Below are 20,939 nucleotides of genomic sequence, written 5' to 3'. Positions count from 1 at the left end.
AGTAGGTCAGTATTCGAGCAAACAACGTTAACCCGATAATCCAGTTTTGTCATTTCAAAATAGACGTCATCGACTGGCTGTGCACAAGACCACTAATCCCCCTTTTTATGTAGCCCTCTACTATGCAGACTCATCTCGCCCCAACCATCCAAACCATCAATCCGTTGACTGCAAATGTGTGAACAAATTTCTAAAGTACTGAAATAGTTATCCTTTTTATCTTGGTAATACTAACGAAGAGTGTCACTCGATTTTAGGTTTAGATTTGATTTTCCGTCGTTATCGCCAACGCCTGCTTCGAAAATTACGCGGCAACTGCGCTTCTAGTAGAAACTACTATCCTTCTATCGGCGTGCACGGAACGTTAAGTTGGTTCGAACAGCCATCTTTGCCAAGGCAGCCAGTCAGTGGTTTTCAATGTGACCACGTGATCTAAAACCCCGCCCCCCACGAGACGCATCAGCTGGCACGGGAGGCGGGGCTTCGACCGCTGAGGAAGATCGCTACGGCAAAGGACAGCTTTTGGCTAGCAAAGGCACATACACAGTTTATCTTTATGTTCATAGGTTGCATGGTTGCTTGCCTGCGGGTAGCTCCATTGCAGGGGGTTGCCCTTTATGGGTATCCCTGGGACTGGTTAGGACCTCGACTCATAGCAGCGAAGGACGACGGGCTCGTTCGGCCTGCTGCAATGGCTCCGCAAACCCTTCCACAAAAGGGCGCCCTGGAAGGAACTCTCCCTTGACTACGATCCAACGAAGAAACGGGGGGAGAGGGGGCAAAGTAGGAGGCCGAACAGGGAGGAAACCAAAGGTGGCGGTGCTAGTGGCGGCGGTAAATTTTTGGCGGCAAAATGTCATTTGCCACTTCCTTCCGTCGGGAAAGGAGTTCTCCGGTCTACGCACTGCTCTGGGGATCGCTACTTGTCCAGCTGCTGGCCAGGCGCTTTCCTCAACAAGGTCCTCTCTGCCTAACATGGAATCACAGAGCGGTGCAAGCGTTACCGGTAGCGAAGCCGATTTCCTCAAGAAATGGCACCCGTCATACCTGTACGGCCAACAGTCGTTACCGCAAAACGTTACCAGCAATAGCACGCAGCAAGCTCGCGCCTCGCAAGTTGGTAAGTAGCTGTGATTGGCCACACCAATGCTATAATCATTCACCATTTGACAGACAAAGCCATTGAACGAAAGACCAGCTAGCGAAATAACCTAGCGTAGAGTTCATCTCCACACTAGCGTACTCGCTGCTGTACCCATGCTTTTGACCTGCCACTAATGAGCCGGATTCCGAGAAGGTCTAGTTTGGTCTAGCTAAGAGTGGCAGTAGAAGTTGCTCTAGTAGTACTTTGATGTAATGATATTTAGCGGCAATTCCGGACGTAGCACTCGAGGCATTTACTTAGTAATCTCTATCATGGCCTGTCATTGGCACCACACCTCACAAAACGCGTCGTGCCATTGTCGGCAATGGCGTCCGAGCGGTTCGACTCCGGTCGACGCGTCCAGTGATAGTTGGAACTATAGCGCTCCGACGAGTTGGTTCCCAAGGGATCGTGCCGGAACCCGCTCTTCCGGATGAGGTTCCGGCAAGAGTCCGAAGGGCAGCCGCCGCTACCACCTCCGGTCTGACACGCCGGCTGGACTTGGCGACCCGGACTTGGAACCCGTTTCCTCCGGGTTTCCGGTCGAGTGTAACTCGCACAGGCTGTGCTACCGCTGCTGTTGTGAGTCGCGCGCGCTCTGGAGAGTCAAGCACGAAAGGCACGGAAAGATTATCTTCGTCGACAGCTGACTTAGATGTCTGAGCGGCTATTTCCTTGGTTAGCCTCTCTCGAAATGGAAGCAATGTAACCAAAAACGTGCGTCGTTGACTCTACGTCCGCCGCGAATAATCTTACGGCCTGACGGCCGTACGCCCTTCGCCATTAATTAAGCGTCGTGATGAGATGAAAGTGCCTCTTGTTCACTACAACTAGGATATTGGTGTGTTAGCATTGTGCTTGCGTTATTCATTTGTGCCAGTTAATTGCATCAGGCCTGATGGCTAGGACAATGGATTAAGTGAAGCTTGAAAAAATGATAGCTCCCAAACATGAGATTCACCGGAATGCATTTAAGTAAATATCTATTAAAGGGGCATTTATGGTGAGAGCTGAGACTTGTCAAAGTGAGACGGTCTTCTCCTAAGAAGTTAGAATATTTTACTTGCTTTACTCTAGAGCGTTTGGTTTGACTCGATTAGCGTGAGCAGAAACAGTACCTGATCCTAAGTCGTTGGACTGAAAAGTTGCACATTAAAATGCAGCGGTATATAAAAAAAGGCCCAGGATCCTTTCTGATCCGATACCACTCAAATTCGAAGTTAGCTTGCCAGAATAAAAACATCATTACGCAGTATATGTGGAGAACAACTTAACAACCGGCTTTTGTGTTTGTTCATACCTGTTTATTCTGATACAGTGATATATAACTAGCGTCGCCAATGTTCGACGTATCCACAATAGAGAGGAAATTTTCTATTCTGAGAGGCTGGCAGGATAATTGAAATTCATCACAAACTAAATCACGTAGGTACGTTGAGGGGGTACGTGTGAATAGAAGGGCTTGGTGATCAAAATCGGTTGAGAATTCCGGAACAGATAGACTTTGACGGTGTGTATAATATTATGTTGAATTGAATTTGTATAGAAACAATGACGTTTGAGGGGGACCATTTACAATGAAGTACTTGTTTAGGTAAAACTCGCAGCTGTTCGTGGCCGTTGTCTTTTAATCGGTGATAATTGTGTGTGTGTGCGTGCGTGTATATTTATACCAAGAAGAGATGTTCCTGGAGAAAGAAATCTTTATTAACTTCCCTCTGTCGGTCAGGAATACCTCGCTCCTGCATGCTATGATTGTCTCTCGAATATTTTGGAACCATGTGAAAATGGAGATTGACAGAGCCGTAAGTATTACAGTCTAGATACAGTAAGTTTATCAAGTCTTTTATACCGCACTGGCTACAAGCAGGAAAAAATTCCTGATATATATACATATATAAAATGCATTTGGTAGTCGTGATATATGATTCAACACTAAGCCTTAGCAAATCGTATGCTATGATACAATGCTTTCATCTATTAGTGTGTAAAGTGTCCAAGGGATACCCATAGCTGGAACTTGTGAGACACTTTAGACCAAGGACTGGCCAGGACCCAAAGAACGATGAATGAGGGTTAGAAATTCAATTACTTATCTTCTCGAACTACGATACTTTCTATCGTTTTCTCAAAAACAGAAACGAAGCCATTAACAGATGTTTTTCTATCAGTATCAGCAAAACACGATTCGTGATAGGCACGCGATTTACATAGGGTGGTAGAATTTTCGTACCTATTGAAAATCATTCCGGAACCCGCATAAACAGCCAAGATCTCTGCTTATCCGATCTGGGTCTTCGGAAAGTGCCTACATATGGGTTGGTATTACTTTTTTTTTTATCATAATGCCATTACATTTCGTTAAATAGAAATATGGATTCTACGTTCATCTGACGTGTAGTTGAGCCTAATAGTGAACTCACTTCAAATATATACACATGTCTTCTGGAAATTCTGTACCAAGATCTCCTATGAAAATCTATTTCTGTAATCGCAAATAAGCTTTCGATAAACCGAAATCGATGAGTCTTGGAGGTTTTTGTATTCCACTGCAGCTGGCGTCTATGACATCTAGCGCACTACATTACATTGGTGACAATGCGCGTTTTACGGGATCTGCGGGAACACAGTTGAGATTTAGCCAGTATAAAATGTTGAATATTTGCGGGTTACAGATATTTCAATTACTTGGTTAGAGATCTCAAAGACGAGCCATAAAATCAAACACAGGCAGCTTTTACAGCTTCGGCTTTTGTTCTATCCATTGGATGTACCTTACACACCGATAAGTACCAATTACTGACCCGATACATACGACGGGTAGCCTATGCGATGTTATTGTTAAATAAATTTAAAAAAAAATGTATAGTGTGCATTGAGACGATGATTCTCCAAGCACTTTTTATCACCGTTCGACGGAGATAATTTTCTGTTACACGCGAAACCTGACGAAAACAAGCGACACGCCGCTTAATACAGTGGTCTCCTTCGTTAGTGGTGTCATAGGTCATATTCTCCTTTAGCATACTGAATTAAAAAAAATTAACTCTGGTCCTGAAAAACGTAAGTCATAGATTGCGTTTATTGAAGTTTGTTTTTAATATATATATATATATATTATGTATATAATTTCCATAAGTCGTTATTGGTTTATTATTTTTGTGAAGGAACTCTGACTGATCTCGTGTGTTGCATATTGATGTTGGAGGTTATGGATTTTTGCTGACGAATACTAAAAAAGCCTCGAAATTTATGGAATTTCTCAAAATCTCTGTGACTACTCAGGCATTTCCTTTTCAATCTAACAATGTCGAACCGAAAAACACATTTCAGACAGGAAGCCTTTGTTTTTGCACTCACGAATAGTGCGATAAGCACGGAAGGTATTGTGCTGCTCAGAAAGTGACAACACTGCACACACATATAGTATGTACATATATATTTAGTACTAGTAAATACATTCACAGACTTAGGCTACAAGTACATCTATATATTTCTAGTATATTTTGTGACGGATCTGAACTGCATGACCAAATGTTCAGCCCTCAACGATATCCAAGTTTGCCGCATTGGTTTGGGAAGTAGTCTACTTGAGATCGCCAACACTTTGGGGTGGTTGTCGAAACCGTACCTGCGAATTTGTAAAATCTAAGAATTTGTCGAGATCGAAAGTCCTTGGCAGGCAGATACCTTTACCACTACATGATTTTTAAGCCAATGTTTTTTTTAGACCAAGATTTTAAAGGCCAATAAAGCTTGGTTTGTTACGCTTGCTTAGGTATAAAGGTGAACTATCTCGGCATTTAAGAAAAAAAAGCAATTCAAGGTGTAGTTAACATTGATAATCAAAGGATTAGGCCCGAACAGAGTGGGGTAAGAAATTGTGTCACGTCTATGGAGGTGATAGCCCCGAGTAATTGTCGTGCGTCATTGTTTATTTTCTCTTGAGGGTATTTGGACGCTTCAGCCCATTAACAGTCCACGAGACTCAGTTTTTTGTAATTAGAGGTTCCGCTTCGGAATTCAAATTGGAAGCCTGTGCATCGACCTGGACCACGGATAACAGACGAGCGAAGTATTTATCACTATATTAGAGCACTATGCACTATATAATAACAGTTAGGCCTTCCGGGTTTATTTGGATTGTTTCAGATGACACCGAAAGAGAGTCGCGAACGGATCCTAGAAGCGGTGAAGGTAATGCGTACCCTCGTGGATAGTCTATCCATCTCCTAGTCCAATATGGATAGTGTTTTTGGATATCGAAATCGACTGGCTGATAATTCAGCAGAGTCCATTTGAGCACAACAACTAAGTGTTAAAAATGCACCAGTAGTTTTACATAAGCAATGGACATGTGCTAAGCGGTGGTGCACTCACCATCACTAACACAGTCCATCGTCATTAACAAAACTCTCGAATTTTATTTCAGATTCATTATATATGCTCAAATCTGCACGAAATTTCACTCAAGCAAGTAAGTGCTACGAATACGTTGGATTTCATAGCCGAGGCTAACGCATATAATTGACAGTATATATTACAGTAAAATATTCTTCAATCGATGGTCCCCTTGAGGTCCTCGAGTCGATCGAAGTATACGTAAAGGTGCTAGATATCTAGTCAACCACAAAGAAGTGGCAAGTACTATGGTAACTAAAATGACGCGTTCTCAGTTGGCATATTCAAAAAGTACTACATGACCGCAAGGAAAAACTGGCTGTCGTGCACGTGGGAACAATCAAAGAAGGCACACGGGCAGGTTACGTGCCCCTAGATTCAAACATCATGTTGCTTCGGAGTGTATATTCATGCATGTTTACGTGCGCATCGAGCTGATTCGAGTTCTGTTGCGGTATATTGAAAAATATGCGTTAACGTAACCGATAGACTGCTGTAGGAAAGATCGAGTCATGCCAGATCGGGGTCCTCGATTTTCGAGGTTCTCTACGAAAAGCATAACCTTTGCAATCTAATGACGTTTGAAATGATATCGTCATTGGTGCTGTCCGTTCCGGAAACACTGGTATTTCCTAATAAAGACCTACGAAAAAAATGCAGAGCGATTAGGACGGTAGAAATTTTTAAGCGACAGACATGATCTAAAAAAACTGGAAAAAAAGGAAGCAAAAGACAGTTACGAACAAATATAACCGAGATAAAGGGCAGACGCCCCTAACGATTTATTCCGTACGCTATCAAATGAGTATCGTCGCTTCTAGCGTACGATACATATAGACCGAAATTACAATGTTTTGTTATCAGTCACGATCTTCGCTGTTATCGATATAATTTATACATATCCAGTTTGGCATGTGTGAGCTCTCCAGTTAGCAGTGGTTCAACCGTTTCTAATTTAATGGGTGTACTAAAATCAAGATAGAGAAAAAAAGGCTCTGCGCTCGTTAAAAATCACCATGGTGAGCACGTGGCTTGGAGATCGGCCAGACGACGACGACGACGACACCCACCGCATAAGTCTTCAAAGGTGGTGACTCTGTACATAAACGTACTCGAGCGGTTTTTTCGAATGAAAATTTTGAATATCTACCTATTTAGACCACGACCGTGTTCGATGCTAGTCATTAGATTAGACGACATTATGAACCTACCTTTTAGGTTACGTCACAACGTATTTTCTTTCGACGCTTCTCCCGCAGCGGGATTTAGCGATCGAAATAGCTGGCTTTCCCATAATTTGCGATACCGAAACGCCGAGATTCGCTAGACCAACTTGTGTTGCAATGTAATCTCAATGCGTTATTTGCCATAGCCAGCAGAGCGCCTAATTTAAAAAAAAAACATCAGATTTTATAAGCTCGATCTTAGTCGAAGGTGTGAATGTATTACCTTCTTTCACACACAAACTTAATCTAACGACCTGTACCACAGATAAAAAATGATCCTAAATCGAAATGCAGTGCTTCATAAAGCAAGAGTTATTCCTCAACCGGATTAACTTGGACTAGACCGACACAACTCACGCGATTAGAGCTGCCACGTGGGAAACGATATATGCTGGGCTGCCTGCCAGGCCACCTCTTCTATAGAATAGTCGTTGTCTGGACGCGTCGCGACTACCCGGATGGTGATCCCTAGTGACAGGAAAACGAACTCTTAATGTGCTCCCTGCTGTGTTAAAGCCGTATTTATAGATGGGTACGGGATGCTAGCAGTGGCAGGAAAGGAGCATCTTAAGTGTTGGGCGAGGGTAAACCAGCGGTTCAGTGTCTCCCTCAATGGCTACGCGCGCTTACTTGTTTTCGATAGAGTACTTTGCGGCCACGCTGCCCCAAACTGGGTTTTGCGTAGGGCAGGGAACTTCTTCCGGCAAAACCTCTCGGACAGAAGTGTGTGATTATAACGTTCAAGGAAGTGGGTAAATAGTGGGAAAGCGGTAGGAAGCGATTATGTGGGATACTAAGATATAGTAATGGAGGCGACCGTCGCAGTCATCAATAACGTCCGATGCAACTCTTATATATGAAGACCGACAGTAGTCCATTGTAGATCGCAAACGTCGTCTCTAAGCGCGATGATCGTAAGGGTGACATATTCTTTACCTCTAAAAAGCTGTATTAAACGTTAGGCGCTTACAAGCATTTAATTGAATTAGCCGAAGGTCGTTTTCGAAGCTTCATGACGGAGCGTATTGTAGGGACTCTTATTGTACGCGATATTTTAAATTGATCAATATGATTCATTAGACCTGTCGGATATCTGAAGAAGTTCGGGACACAACAAATACTTGTTATAGGACTTGTACAGGTGATCGGTATCGCTACTGTCAGGTTTTCCACAGTTGAATTCAAATTAATAATACCAATTTAGGGCAAAACGCAGCCCTCTGTCGAGTCGAAGGCGTCGTGCGTAGACCAAAAGCATATCAATCTCTATAGAGTGACTCGTCTAATGATCTCAGCTATGAGACCCTCCTACTACTTAATGATACGAAAATTATTCCGCTATTAGAAAAGTAATTTTTTAATTTAAGAAATGATTTGCAAAGTAGTCAATTTTAGTTTTAAAAATACATCGTATATCCGATTAGTGGCGTCGATTAGTTCTATATGAAGAATTAATCAATATACGATAAAATCGTGTTTTCCTGCTGAAAAACCCAATACTACTACTGAAAAACGACTAGTCGCATCATTTGATAAGGAACGTTGTATCAATATAGAACACTTGGCAGGTTAACATTCTTCAGCTGTCGCTATAAAAGCATCAAGGTGAGCGCGTCTCTTGGCCGTACCCGAACGTGCGATGCAGATGAAGGATTAACTCAGAAGCACGATGTCAGCTCCCTACCCCCGAGATCCATGGTCGAGCCCCGGAGGATTGCTCCTCGTCGACAGACGGAAGTCTTTTCTATGCGGCATCTACGTCTGCCCCTAGGGGACTCTTAGCCTGCTTCTGCCCAGTCTAGCCAGTCAAGCTCTTTTCACTAGCGTATTGCTTAGGCTTTTCTCACTTGTGCTACACTATATGGCTGTGGTATCAAGTCCGCAAGCCATGTTGACTATAGAGGCAGTTTCTCAAACCCTTGTCGGATGCGATAGCAGTCACGCAGAGATGTCACGTCGTGCATATGTGATTTCACACTAGCGACAACAGACAGCCAGCAGGGCTGCAGGTCATTTCTTTCGCCCGCTTCGGAGTAATCTCTCGGACGAGACTGGATAGAGGCGGCACGCTAACCATAGACCGCGGCAGTAATAGTATATTAAGATAATCACAATGATAATAATAATAATACCTCTTGTATATAGTCGTAATGGAATAGCGGTACGCGTATGGGCACGGCGGCATTAGGAATTGAATAGATAGAGCCTCATTAGGTATTCTATCAGGAGTAGGATATAAACGGCGCTATCACCGAGTGCGTAGAGAAGAAGGCCGTAGCAGCGATCTGATTGTGGAGTCGTGTATGTACTCATGCTCGAAGAAACATAAACAGCGTATAGATACATCAATGAAATGACATCAAACTTCCTTACCACGTGCTATGTGTGGCAACTCTGAAATTTAGCAAGCCTCATTCCGATGCTGCTTAAAGCATTCTTACAACCATATAAGTGTAACGAGTAAGATTTTCCCATGGATTTCGTCCATGGTTGCATGCTAAAATCTAAAAGGACGCGCAGTTACATGGTTCAGCGAAATCAGACTCGGCATCCTTTAAGTAGATCGCAGTAACGTAGAGCAACTACGACGAGACACGTATAAGGTCGCAGCTAGTATAACCCTACATGCCTGTTCTTTGAAAAGGATTATTCAACGTACAAAAAACAGCGCATCTGGGGCATTCTATAGAATACGCTCAGCGAGCTCATTCTTGTTAAGTTCTGCTTCAATGTCCGCTCTGGATAGAAAGGTAATGAAATAATAAAGCCACAAGTTTAATACCTCCTATAAATCTAAAATATTCATAAAAATATTACAGGACGCATTATGATGCAAAGAAGCCAAAGTTCGAGGTAATTTACTTTACAGGCGGCGGAGCACACGTTTCTGGAGGGTTAGGTAGTGGCGCCCCAGTATCTGGCGGTCAAATCCAGTTGTGGCAATTTCTTCTTGAACTGCTCTCAGATCCTCCATCGCATGGCCACTGTATAGCATGGGAAGGTCAAAACGGAGAGTTCAAGCTAACAGACCCCGACGAAGTCGCACGTCGCTGGGGTGAACGAAAGTCCAAGCCCAATATGAATTACGACAAATTGTCTCGCGCACTGAGGTAGGCCTATACGCAGACCCGTACTGTACCATTGCATCGATCCAAAAACGTAAATAATAGTTTAAACTCTGCGTAATGTACTAATCATCACTTTCTTACACAAAGCTTTACAAACGACTCTTGCTAGGCTTTCTTTGGTACCTCGGAAAAGCAGAAATGCTGACTCTTTGCCATGTTTCGAGAACGAGCCAGACTCCTTCGACGTCTATGTCGAATTTCAAATCCAGATATCTGCATAAAAGTAGTTCCATCTATTGTTTTTTTAAAAAAAAAAAAGCATATTTTCCTTATTTTTAACTTTAAAACGAATTTGTTATCGATTTGCTGTAATTAAAAACAAAAACCTGGTTCGGATCAACAACAGCAAACAGACTGAAATCATTGAGCTATCGGTTGTTCATAATAATGAATACGTTTTAGACCATAAACATGTACTACCATGCATTAATATTTTACAGATATTATTATGACAAAAACATCATGTCGAAGGTTCACGGAAAGCGCTACGCTTATAAATTCGACTTCGCTGGCCTCTCGGCGGCCCAACAACAGCAGTCCCTTCAGGGCGCTCCAAGTTTAGGTACACGCACTGCTGGGGATTATCGCCTTCATCATGCAGGTGACTTCTTCCTCACCCCCCAGGTCTACCCGCCTGGATCAACCGGCAGAAAACTATCGTCTATGGATTTCTCGTCAGGTGAGCCTTTATATATATATATATATATGCGAGCCGCATATATATATATATATATATGCGTGTTGTTAGATAACGTCATGGATGTACGCATTGAACTGCAAGATACATTAGACTGTTTCCATGGCTCTTATTTATGTTGCTGCGTAGCTTTTTGTTATCAACAAAACTTACTAACAAAAGTCACTATTCTCACAACAGGTGGATATTGGACTTCTGCTGGAAGCACTTGCCAGCCATATCGGGGCACACCACATGTGCAGTATTCGTGTGCAATGTAAAATGTCATACCTCTTGGCAGGAGCGGACCTTTTCAAGTGATTATACGTAGCGATAGCCACGAAGGATATGTATGTTGAGATTTTTTCATTAAGGTCATTTTTATCAGTGCAAATATGTTGACTCAACTGTTTATCTCACTACCCGCGTTGCTTCATCTCAACTATAGAAGATGGATAGGACTGACATGAGAAATAAAGACCAGACTTTACGAAACTCAGCGTAGTTGTTCTTACAACAAGGTGCCGAAATGAGTTTTATGTAGCCCGAACTAACATTCTTATGTTCTCAACATGTGGATCTATATCTATTCTGAGTAAGTAGTAGTTTCACAACAGGATAAAAGCTAAGTAAATATTCAGTGTCGAAAATACCCCAGCGCATAGTTATCAAGTGAGAGCATAGGTTTTTTCTCGAACGAAAAAAGCGTATGCTTTTCGTTGATGACTGTAATTCCAGAAGCTTTGTTTTTGCCCCATATCGTCCATTCCACACTGACCACTTGTTGTTACGAACATGCTCTCTTGCTCGCAGCCAATGGTTGTACATAACAGCCAATGATGATTGTTATAGTGTCATTAATTCCTGCCGGCCGATATAAACAGCGGATGAACATTTTGATAATTTTATGAAATACGTCTAATAAATGAGTTACGAGCGATATAATGAATTCGTATGGTGGCACTGAGTTGATATACGTGTTGTTAAATCATGGACAATTCCGAACCTAGTGGACCTTATGCATTGATACTTCATGGCAGAGGGATCGATAGTCATACTGCACAACCAAAATAAATTTGCTATCGACTAATCCCAATCAAGTAAAAAGCTTTTGCGAAGAGACCCTAACCATAATTTACGCAGCTAACGTCAGTCTTGGCTGAACGGAAAAACACTCCAGCACGAATCAATAAAGGAAAGGTCGAATGGGCTCTGCCTGATCTGATTCGCGACTGAATTGGAAGGTTCCGACTTCGTCACTTCGTGCTGCGGAGCCAGCCGTCTAATAGAATGCAAAACTACAATACCGAACGTACAGTTCGGAAACATAGCTATAGCAGGACGATAAGGCATTACTACGGTTTAAGCACCGTTTTCCTGTTTGGGACTGCAACCGCTTTTGGGCTGCAGTGCAGATACCCGCGGTAGCTTTTATCAGTGGTCGCTGTCAATCAAGGTTATCGCTACATTAACGCCTAATATTTTTGTTCTTAGGTACTGGTGTTTCTATATGAGAAGGTCGTTGCTCAATGTTGCTGAGTCTCAACGCGATTCTCTTTGGCGGTGTTGTTTGGAACGGCGTTGGTTAGTGATTCGCCGGATGATACTATTTTGTATTTCCATGCGCTGCAGAAGCCTACTTTTTTTTGACTGCCACCACGAGTAGAAGTAGTTAAATCAATGGCCGATTCCTCCTCTGCCATATGGCAAGAGGTTTAAGAAACACGACTGCCACCTCACCGGCTTCGTCGTTTGTGATTTTTGCTGCACATCGTTTACTCATATATATATATATATATATATATATATTATTTTTAATTTTTTAAAAAAAGTAATGTTTATAAGCCTATTCAGCAATAGAAAGCTTACTGTTTTTTTACACGTATCTGAAAAGTGCGTATAGATAACAATGGAAGTAAATTAAATTTTTAACCTCCGATTTACGAAATGACTACAAAAATAACTTGAGAAAAATTCCTCATTAATTGGTCATTAATGTGCACTCATTCATATTTCATTTGTAGCTGTTAGAACATTCTGCATTTGGCTTTTAACAAAAAGCTCTGAGCATTTTCGTTAAGGATATATCTTTTTGTAAAAATTCGTAGCCCGATAATCACGAAAAGTGAGAAATATTTATTTCTTCCAAACATGTGTATCTATCAAAGCTGCACAAGACAGCTACCTTCCTTGAAGTTCGCCAAATTCAGGTAATTTGTTTGTTTGGACCAAGTATAATTTCTTTAGTTGTCCGCACATCATAACAATTAGAAGTTAGATTTCGCATTCCACGTATCCAATTCGTAGTGCCATAAATATGTGTGAATGTTATAACTGTGAAAATAGCGGTCTTATACGACCTCCTGACCTTCTGATACCCCCTCCTCCGTCCGAACCGTATGTGTAATAAAAGAAAACATCTCAAGTTGCACCGCCATATATTTTCTCAGATTATTCATTAGCAAAACATCATAATAACTTACCTCAAATTTAGCATATATATATATAGATAGTAGTGAACAATATTGGCCCGATCTTTCCAGAGCTGTCGTTTAATCATTTTCAGTGTTTCGCCAAGGTTAGCATCATATCGGCTACCCTCTCCATTCATGTTACAATCAGAACTGATGCCAGCTATAGCTAGAGTTCGTAGCTGTCTGCTGTTGTGTTTATTGTTTAAACCTAGCCAGCACGCTGTATAGAGTATGTTTGTCCTGTGTATTCGGAATCCTGTCGACTTTCTAAACCCGTCTGTTATTGTTAAGGGTTAGATTTATGTCTGTGTTGAAACTAATTCTATACAAACTTGATTGTTGATATAGACAAAAGGAAGAGCAAAGAATGAAGTGCCATTACGAGGTTCTTAACGTCAAAAAAGATGCGGATGACAATGAGCTGAAAGTAGCCTATCGGAAACTTGCGCTAAAATGGCATCCAGGTATGTCAAATAGTCCGTTGTAGTTACCTTCTTATATGTTCACTTATTTCAAAGAACCATACTTGCTCTAGGAATAGTGGTATGATTTGCTAACTTATATATATATATATATATCTTAGTATGAATAAAGGTATTCTTTGTAATACAATTCTGAAAAGATAAATATATTACTGAGCTAAAATAATGTACTTTATAAAAATAGTTGTTCAGAATTTGCTCGTACACCGTAATTCGCACGCTAAGAATAAAATATACAGGAGCCACTATTGTTTCATGGCACGTGTTAGTGGACCCGTTTCTGTTGTCTAAATTGAGTTCAGAACCCATAGAGCGAACTTGGGCTTTACATTATATAGCCTAGAATAAGCCACTAAAAAAGATTATAAATTGGGATCGGTCGAATGAATTCAAGCTGAACACAGTTGGAAAACTTCGTACTATTTGATTTCTCTCTAAGCAGTGGAAAAAATTGTGTAATTTAATAAACATTTAACCGAATTCGCTCGAGAAACGCTATATTGTAACGGCTGTTCTCGTTATGCATTATTTCTTGGTATGCTATTTTTTATCGTGTCGTATTTGCAGACAAAAATCCGCACAATATAACCGAAGCTACGGAAACCTTCAAACTAATACAGCAGGCGTACGAGGTTCTATCCAATCCAGAGGACAGAGCTTTCTATGACAAGCACCGTGATAGCATGCTGAAACGCAGAGATGAGGCGGAAAATGAGCATTTCCTAGACGTGTACCAATATTTTACTACTTCATGTTACAACGGCTTCAATGATCACATTGATGTAATAGTATTATTATAATTTTATCTGAAAATAGGACGAATTCTACGGAAAACAGATGTTTTTTTTTAAATTCAAATCTAGACGTTTCATATTAAGAAATTGTTATGAATTACAGTGTAGACTAAGTGGATTCAAAAGTGGGAGTTTCAGGGTCGATACATGAATGAAATATAGAGAACAAGGAGCACCTTGGTAACGATATGCGGGCATTGGAAGTTTTATCAAGAGAGAAGCTAAAAGTAAAAGGGTTCATTTAATGATAATTAATATCTCTATACTTTCAGATATAGATATTAATTGCTTGCATGGACTCGGAATATTCGTAGTATACAACGTTTTCTAATGACGATGTATTATACAATAACTTTATTTATATGTAGAATATCTTTAAGGATATTATTCCTGTTGAACATCATACCAAAACAGGTTTACTAGCAGTCAGTAACAAATGAGCATTCATTGTGTACTGTCGATTCTACCCAGGGCTTCTACTCAGTGTATAGAAAAGTATTTGAAACAATTGCGGATCAGGAAGCACCATATGTCAACGATGAATTGGAATTTGCATGTTTTGGCGACAGCAAGTCGTCGTACAAAGATGTTGTGCGACCATTCTACCAGTTCTGGGAGGCGTTCCGCACAGGGCTAAATTTCGAATGGTTACAAGAACACGAACACTGCAAAGAATACGGCCGGAAAGGCAACCGTTACATTATGAGGGAGAACCAGAAGATTCGCGACGCTGCCAGGAAGGAACGGAACGAGCAGATTCGGGTAACATTTGTTTATATTTTCCTTTCCTGCTCTCGCGCTCGAAATTTCTCAGACTCGGACGAAATTTTTTTTGTGTGTGTGAAAAACCACATTGTTTTTCGTGCGAGCGTAGATTCAAAACTAACTTAGAAGCTATAGGGTACTCCGAGTTTACAAGTATTACTTCCATATACACATAATGCGGTACATATTGAATGCTGTGCAAATAATTAAAATTCGTTGATCTGCAATTATGATGGGATAATACTTACCAGGCTGTGCAGTAAATAATGGTCTGCTGTGTGCTCCCTTCCACAGGGTCTAGTGGCTTTTGTAAAAAAGCGGGATCGTCGGGTTAAGCTTTACCTTGCGAAATTAGAAAAAGAACAAGATGAACGTAATAAAGCACAACAACAGAAACGAAAACAGGAGAAAATGGAAAAACTTAGAAAAATGGAAAAGTACAAGGTCAGTAATGGTGGTACAGACCCCCAGTTTTATTAACTAGTACTAATTTGGTGCCATACTAATTTGTCACTGCAATTTCTGTTTATGTGGAATCTGTGTCTATGGCAACTTAGGCATTGTCATGTTGTCTGCATTAACAACAATCTTGTTAGTGATAAATATCAAGCGCTGAACGCGCCACGACAAGAATTTAATCATAAGACCTGTAGTAAAGATTATGTGAATTTTTCAGAATATTTGATGTTGTCAAATGAAGTCCACTAAATGAGTAATATTGAACGTCATTTTCCAGGAAGCAGAATGGATATGGCCTGAGCAGATCGAAAAGCAGTTAGCTGAACTTGAATTAGAGCACGAACAAAGTGTCGAGGAGCAAGATCCACTTTTCTGTATCCCCTGCGATAAGGCCTTTATGTCAATAAAATCGTAAGTTCATTTGGAAACAGACTACCAGATATTGATAACAATTACTACATTAATAACAAAAAAGTGCATGTTACGCTTTGTTCCGTACAGCTCGTTTATATATTGCGTTGTCAGGTAAGAAACTTCAAAAACCGAATTGCAGCTCTGCGTATTTTTTGGTAAATAAAAGCCTTCTGCTTTAAATTGGAGCATATACACATATTATCAATAAACTGTCGTCATTCTAACAGCAGCTTAGTGTTCAGTTAGTATAATGCGAACATGAGGCTCAATAGTTTGGATGAAGATGGCTTTTTATATTCTTGTGGTCTCAAATACTTTTTTCCTCTAAAAAGCTGCGATAATGTGGCTAGACCTGGTTAGTATTCGGGCTGATTTTGAGCTTCTAATTTCTTTATTCTTTCCGTCATGATTCTCGTAAGGCATACCTTTTCCATTCCCCAGGTATTCTATTTGTTACCTTTCTTTTTAATTTGCCGCTTCATATGATACTCATATAAGTTTGCAAATACACCTATCAAACAAGTTAAAGTTTCACTGGCTTTCATTGAGACTTTCAACCGCTGAAGCTCTTGTTACCGTATAAGTAGATTCGATTAAATCTTTGATTCACTAAATCTAATGTTTAAATATTTATGATTAGTAGCATATAATTTTTATCTTATAGAAAAAAGACTTAACCTTTAAGTTTTCTTGTTTGGCATGTTGTGTATTAATTTGTTTTTGTTTATAGCTCTATTCCATTTATGCACTTTTTTAAATAGATTTTAATCTTACTCAAGACAAACGCTTGGTATAAGACGATGTTTTTTCCCAACACTTTATACAAAAAAAAAGCAAAAGAGTGAAAAAAGAAGATGCCAATTTTTCGTTAAGGGAGAACTAACCGTAAAGTATAAAATAAGTTTTGTTAAAATATATTTAATTCGTTCGTCGGTTGATTGCATATTGGCCAACAGGTAAGAAAAAAGGATTGAAGCCAATCGGTGCGTTTCACGCTGTTGATTGAGTACCCTGTTGTATTAGTTCTTTCACATGCAAAGCTGACGCTTATGGTGATTCCTTTCAAGGTATGAAAATCATGTGCGCTCGAAAAGGCATAAGAAAAACGAGGCATTGTTAAAGGACCTGATCGAAGAAGAAGAAAAAGCTTTCAACAGGTGTGACAATGCCTGCTCAAATGGCGAAGTTGAAATTAACGATGATAGTGCAGAGCAGAACCATTATTCAGACGAACCCGAAGATCGTGATGACACTAAAAACGATGCCGAGGTTAGTGGACTTTCCAAACTAGATCTTAGCGAGAGAGGGGAGTTACGCTTTAGGGGGCTCTGGTTCGGATTCGGAAATGCGCGCATAAACATGTGGGTCCAGTGCACTTTTCTGATTTAGCATCAAACTGAAAATTTTCGGTAAAAATATCTTTTGGCTAAAAATCTATTTGATATGGCTCGGTGGGCCGTACCATTTATCAGGTTTATTTAGGTAAGGATGAGGCCAACATTTGATTCATACTATCGTCAAAAATACCCGAGGCCACGGAAAAGAAGAAGAAGGTGAATATAGCAGTATATTCGTTAAACATTTTTTCAATATTCTGGCTGAAACGGACTTCTCACAACTTATTCATTCTTGACAAAATGTCGATGGAAGGCATCTATGTCGTTGAGTCACATAATTCCAGAGGGCGAAATTATTGTTAATAATTTCGTGCGAAAAGGTCAGTCATTTTCACAAAGGGAAAAACCTTATCGTTTTAGAAAAAACTGTGATGATTGCCAGAGAAGGCGATGCTTTATAGTAACTTATGACAAGATAGGCAGACTAAAAACTGAAAAAAAGGTGAAGACTGGTTTTGAATGGCCCATATACAGGTGCATACAGAGTCGCATTCTGTTCGAGAAGTGAGGCAGTAACAACAAACAACAACGATAACAACAACAACAAGGAACGGCACCGTTCTCTAAAACCAACCTTCGCACTGAAGCCTTTATAATTATTGCGTATATGCTTAATTCTGGCATAAATAATTATACATGTAATCTATAATCTTGACTATCTGCAGTATAGCGCATATATGGATAATATTGGCCTAATCCTACAGTGGGTTATAACAGTAAAGTCGCCAAAGTGTCTCAAAGGTAGCCACATATAATACGGTGTTGCGGTACCACATTCGTGCAACGCGTGCGTGAATAATACGCCTTAACCTTGAAGCAGTCATAATTCTCCAGCACCTTACCCCATATAGCCATCCCACGTAAAATAATTTAATGCAGTGACTTTTTTAAAATGTAACTTGTTTTATTCAGTTTACTATTAAAAATATTGCCTTAAAACAGATAACACTGTTGCAGGAAAACGCGATACTTGTCTTGCTTTTCTATATTTCCACAAGAGTTTAATGACATGCGAAAAAAATGCTGAGTTGTCCTGTATAACTCCACCTTTTGAAATTATCCAGTAAATGCTAATTGTACTAAATCTCTGATCTATTTAGAGCTAAAAAAAATGTGAAACTTTCATACAAATAAAACTTTGAATTGACGTGCTTTTGCTAAAAAATTGCGCGACCCATACATTTCCTAAGAGTAAATTGAAATATAAACAATGGACAGAAGTGTAGTTGTTATGTCCGACGGTTGTTATATAAATATATACCATATACAATATATATATATATATCCAAATTGTTAAGAAGATTTGATTTAATCTTAACTTCATATAAATGGAGTGTCTCAAAAGAATGTATACATTAATTCGATCGGACTGTTATCTTGACAGTACAATGGCTCGTGCCAATTAAATTAGTTTAATGTAAGAACATGTTTTATTACGCGATTCGGACGACTTTTGTAAAAATGACTAGTTTTATTTCTAACATGTCGAAGCACTTGCACACTATAATGGTGACGTAAGAGCCCATTTTGATGATGGTCTTTTAAGCAGATGGGTTGCACGAAGAGGCGCCATGGAACAGCATGCTTGTTTCTTAGCTCTAGCATCAATGAACATGTTGCTCAACGGCAGAATTAACGATGCTAAAAAAGTATAAACCCACAATTGAGATTGTAAATCAATAGACTAAAATTATCAGTACTGTGTTGTCGAGTAGTACGGTAAAAGAAAAAGTTCTGTATGTAGTTTTTTTTTTATGTAGATTCTTTTGCAATTTAGAATATTCATTATATGTAAAAAGAATAAAGCTATAATTATTTAAATTATATATTTATTTTTTGGGACATCGTGTATATGTATTTTATTTTTTTAAGTACAAGATAATTTTATGGTCAGGTAGACTAAATTATATATACATGCATGATTTGTGTAAAGTAAGGGGATCTATAATTTTCGATGTTTAAGATGGTATTCCGTTGATATTCGCAGGACAAGGGTCAGCCTGAGGCTCTAACAGAAACTTTTGAAGCAGACGGTACTTACGAGCCGGATGCTGGCGAGGGCGACAGTACGGCACCATTAGAGGAGAATCGGCGGAAAAATCGTAAGAATAGAAAGAAAAAGAAAAACGCGAAGATGTATACCACGGTTCAACAATAGTGTAACTGAAGGTACTTTATAATATATTAATCTCAATTTTAGTATTGAAATATTTTTAACATTATTAACATATTGATTGCACTGTGTTGTGCATACGAGAAAGAGCCTCTATAAAATATTACATTAATTACCACAGGGCTGTAATATTACAAACCCAAGGCCGTTTAAAGCCTTCCGGAAATCTCGCAGATTTGTACGTTTTGCTAATTTGATTTTCTCAAGTAATTATTACACTGTACGTATATATATATTATCATGTGATGGCTATTTTTGCAACTCTTCATTTGAATGACAAGAACACATTCCACGAGACGTAGATAAAAAAAATTATAAATAAAAAGCATGATAATCTTGTCTCTAAAATGCGCAATAGTCGTTTTATTTCTGTTTTATCCCCACCCGTTTCAACAGACACTTGTGAGGCATCCAAAGTTATTAGCGACTGGTTGGATTGAGCGTCGAAGAAGGAAGGTTTGAACCAAAGTATGCCAGGAAGTTCGAGCATAGGACAGGATTTTGTTCAGAAGCCGGAACTCCCGGTAGATTTCAAGGCCAAGAAGAATAAGTATGGTGTCTGTTTATACCTATTATATTGTGCCTGCTTTTTTTATTAGTGTTTACTTGGGCAATAGGCCCTTATGAGATAACTAACTGGGAGCTTAGTAATTACCTGCAAAAGCAATTTAATATAATCAAGCCTTATCTTGCTTTACTTGATGATTGATTCCTGCTCAACATTGAAAATAAATATATCAAGGAGGTAAATGACTGTTGGAAACCTTTGAGCTTTTTAGATGTAATGATATATTGTTAATATACTGCTCTATTTCTCAAGGAAGATTATGTTTAGTATTCTTAACGGCAGTATCAGACGTCGTTCGAATACAGGTAATTCCAGTTTACCGGTCGTTAACATAAACGAAAAAGTACCTTTTTGCTAAATTATCGATAGTGTCCGTTTCCTGAAACCGCTAAAACGGCTCACAACTTCCATGTGCCGACAAGATTGCTTACTGTTGTGACATACATAATTACAGAATTTTTCACTTATTAGGTGCGCAGTTAAAGCTTTAGTTCCGCTGAGGTTTGTTTTTTATATCGATAAAATACGCTGCTTTTTTGCTTTGAGCGCAAATACGTCTAGTAGTTACTTTTTCCACATATATAATACCCGCGAACCAATGTTTCACATTTACGTCGAGGTCCTGCAAAAATGCATGAAATACTTATGGAGACGATAAGGACAGGAAAGTCCAGCTGCAACCGATGAAAAGCGCATTATGTAATATATGCTGGACAAAATGTTCGAAAATCTAAAAAGAACTGGTTACGCACAGTCTTTCGAAAACAGAGAAGTAAACCTCCACGATAAGAGACCTAACTAGCTAAACGCAATATAAAAGAAAAACTTATACTTTTTG

At 39.7% G+C, this 20,939-nt stretch overlaps 3 protein-coding genes and 1 long non-coding RNA gene across 4 annotated transcripts in view; 2 read left to right on the top strand and 2 right to left on the bottom strand.

The window, feature by feature from the left end:
• Positions 1–13,201, bottom strand: part of LOC111267770 (uncharacterized) — a 32,866-nt gene extending 19,665 nt beyond the window's left edge. Inside the window, exon 1 of the mRNA XM_086971440.1 lies at positions 13,059–13,201. Within this exon, the coding sequence (XP_086827566.1) occupies positions 13,059–13,186 (128 nt within the window). The 5' untranslated portion in view covers positions 13,187–13,201. The remainder of the gene's footprint in view (positions 1–13,058) is intronic.
• LOC111267767 (transcriptional regulator ERG) lies at positions 584–11,070 on the top strand. The gene is made up of 6 exons (XM_022846255.2): positions 584–1,120; positions 5,297–5,341; positions 5,577–5,621; positions 9,641–9,881; positions 10,340–10,578; positions 10,777–11,070. The coding sequence occupies exons 1-6, from the start codon at positions 976–978 to the stop codon at positions 10,854–10,856; spliced, it is 795 nt and encodes a 264-aa protein (XP_022701990.1). The 5' UTR covers positions 584–975; the 3' UTR covers positions 10,857–11,070.
• On the bottom strand, positions 6,282–7,262 carry LOC111267769 (uncharacterized). The gene is made up of 2 exons (XR_015313944.1): positions 7,129–7,262; positions 6,282–6,929 (listed from the first exon to the last, which is right to left on the bottom strand). It is a non-coding gene; the product is annotated as an uncharacterized LOC111267769 (long non-coding RNA).
• Positions 13,202–13,277: 76 nt separating the features above from the next.
• Positions 13,278–20,296, top strand: LOC111267772 (dnaJ homolog subfamily C member 21). Its single transcript, XM_022846262.2, has 8 exons — positions 13,278–13,513; positions 14,099–14,313; positions 14,797–15,087; positions 15,385–15,534; positions 15,827–15,960; positions 17,031–17,232; positions 19,348–19,529; positions 19,930–20,296. Exons 1-7 carry the CDS (start codon positions 13,417–13,419, stop codon positions 19,516–19,518), a joined length of 1,260 nt encoding a protein of 419 aa, XP_022701997.1. The 5' UTR covers positions 13,278–13,416; the 3' UTR covers positions 19,519–19,529; positions 19,930–20,296.
• Positions 20,297–20,939: the final 643 nt, after the last annotated feature.

Source organism: Varroa jacobsoni, unplaced genomic scaffold, assembly GCF_002532875.2.
Source record: "Varroa jacobsoni isolate VJ856 unplaced genomic scaffold, vjacob_1.0 scaffold_1218, whole genome shotgun sequence".
Lineage (NCBI taxonomy): Eukaryota > Metazoa > Arthropoda > Arachnida > Mesostigmata > Varroidae > Varroa > Varroa jacobsoni.
Note: the sequence above shows the minus strand (reverse complement) of the source record. Positions and strands in the feature narration are given on the sequence as shown.

Bases quoted from the DNA above. Each gene is read 5' to 3' on its own strand.
- LOC111267767 (XM_022846255.2), top strand. From the start codon at position 976: ATGGAATCACAGAGCGGTGCAAGCGTTACCGGTAGCGAAGCCGATTTC. The intron at 1,121-5,296 runs GTAAGTAGCTGT...GGATTGTTTCAG, and splicing joins AGCTCGCGCCTCGCAAGTTG to ATGACACCGAAAGAGAGTCG. The intron at 9,882-10,339 runs GTAGGCCTATAC...AATATTTTACAG, and splicing joins AAATTGTCTCGCGCACTGAG to ATATTATTATGACAAAAACA.
- LOC111267772 (XM_022846262.2), top strand. From the start codon at position 13,417: ATGAAGTGCCATTACGAGGTTCTTAACGTCAAAAAAGATGCGGATGAC. The intron at 13,514-14,098 runs GTATGTCAAATA...TCGTATTTGCAG, and splicing joins TGCGCTAAAATGGCATCCAG to ACAAAAATCCGCACAATATA. The intron at 14,314-14,796 runs GTAATAGTATTA...GATTCTACCCAG, and splicing joins GCTTCAATGATCACATTGAT to GGCTTCTACTCAGTGTATAG.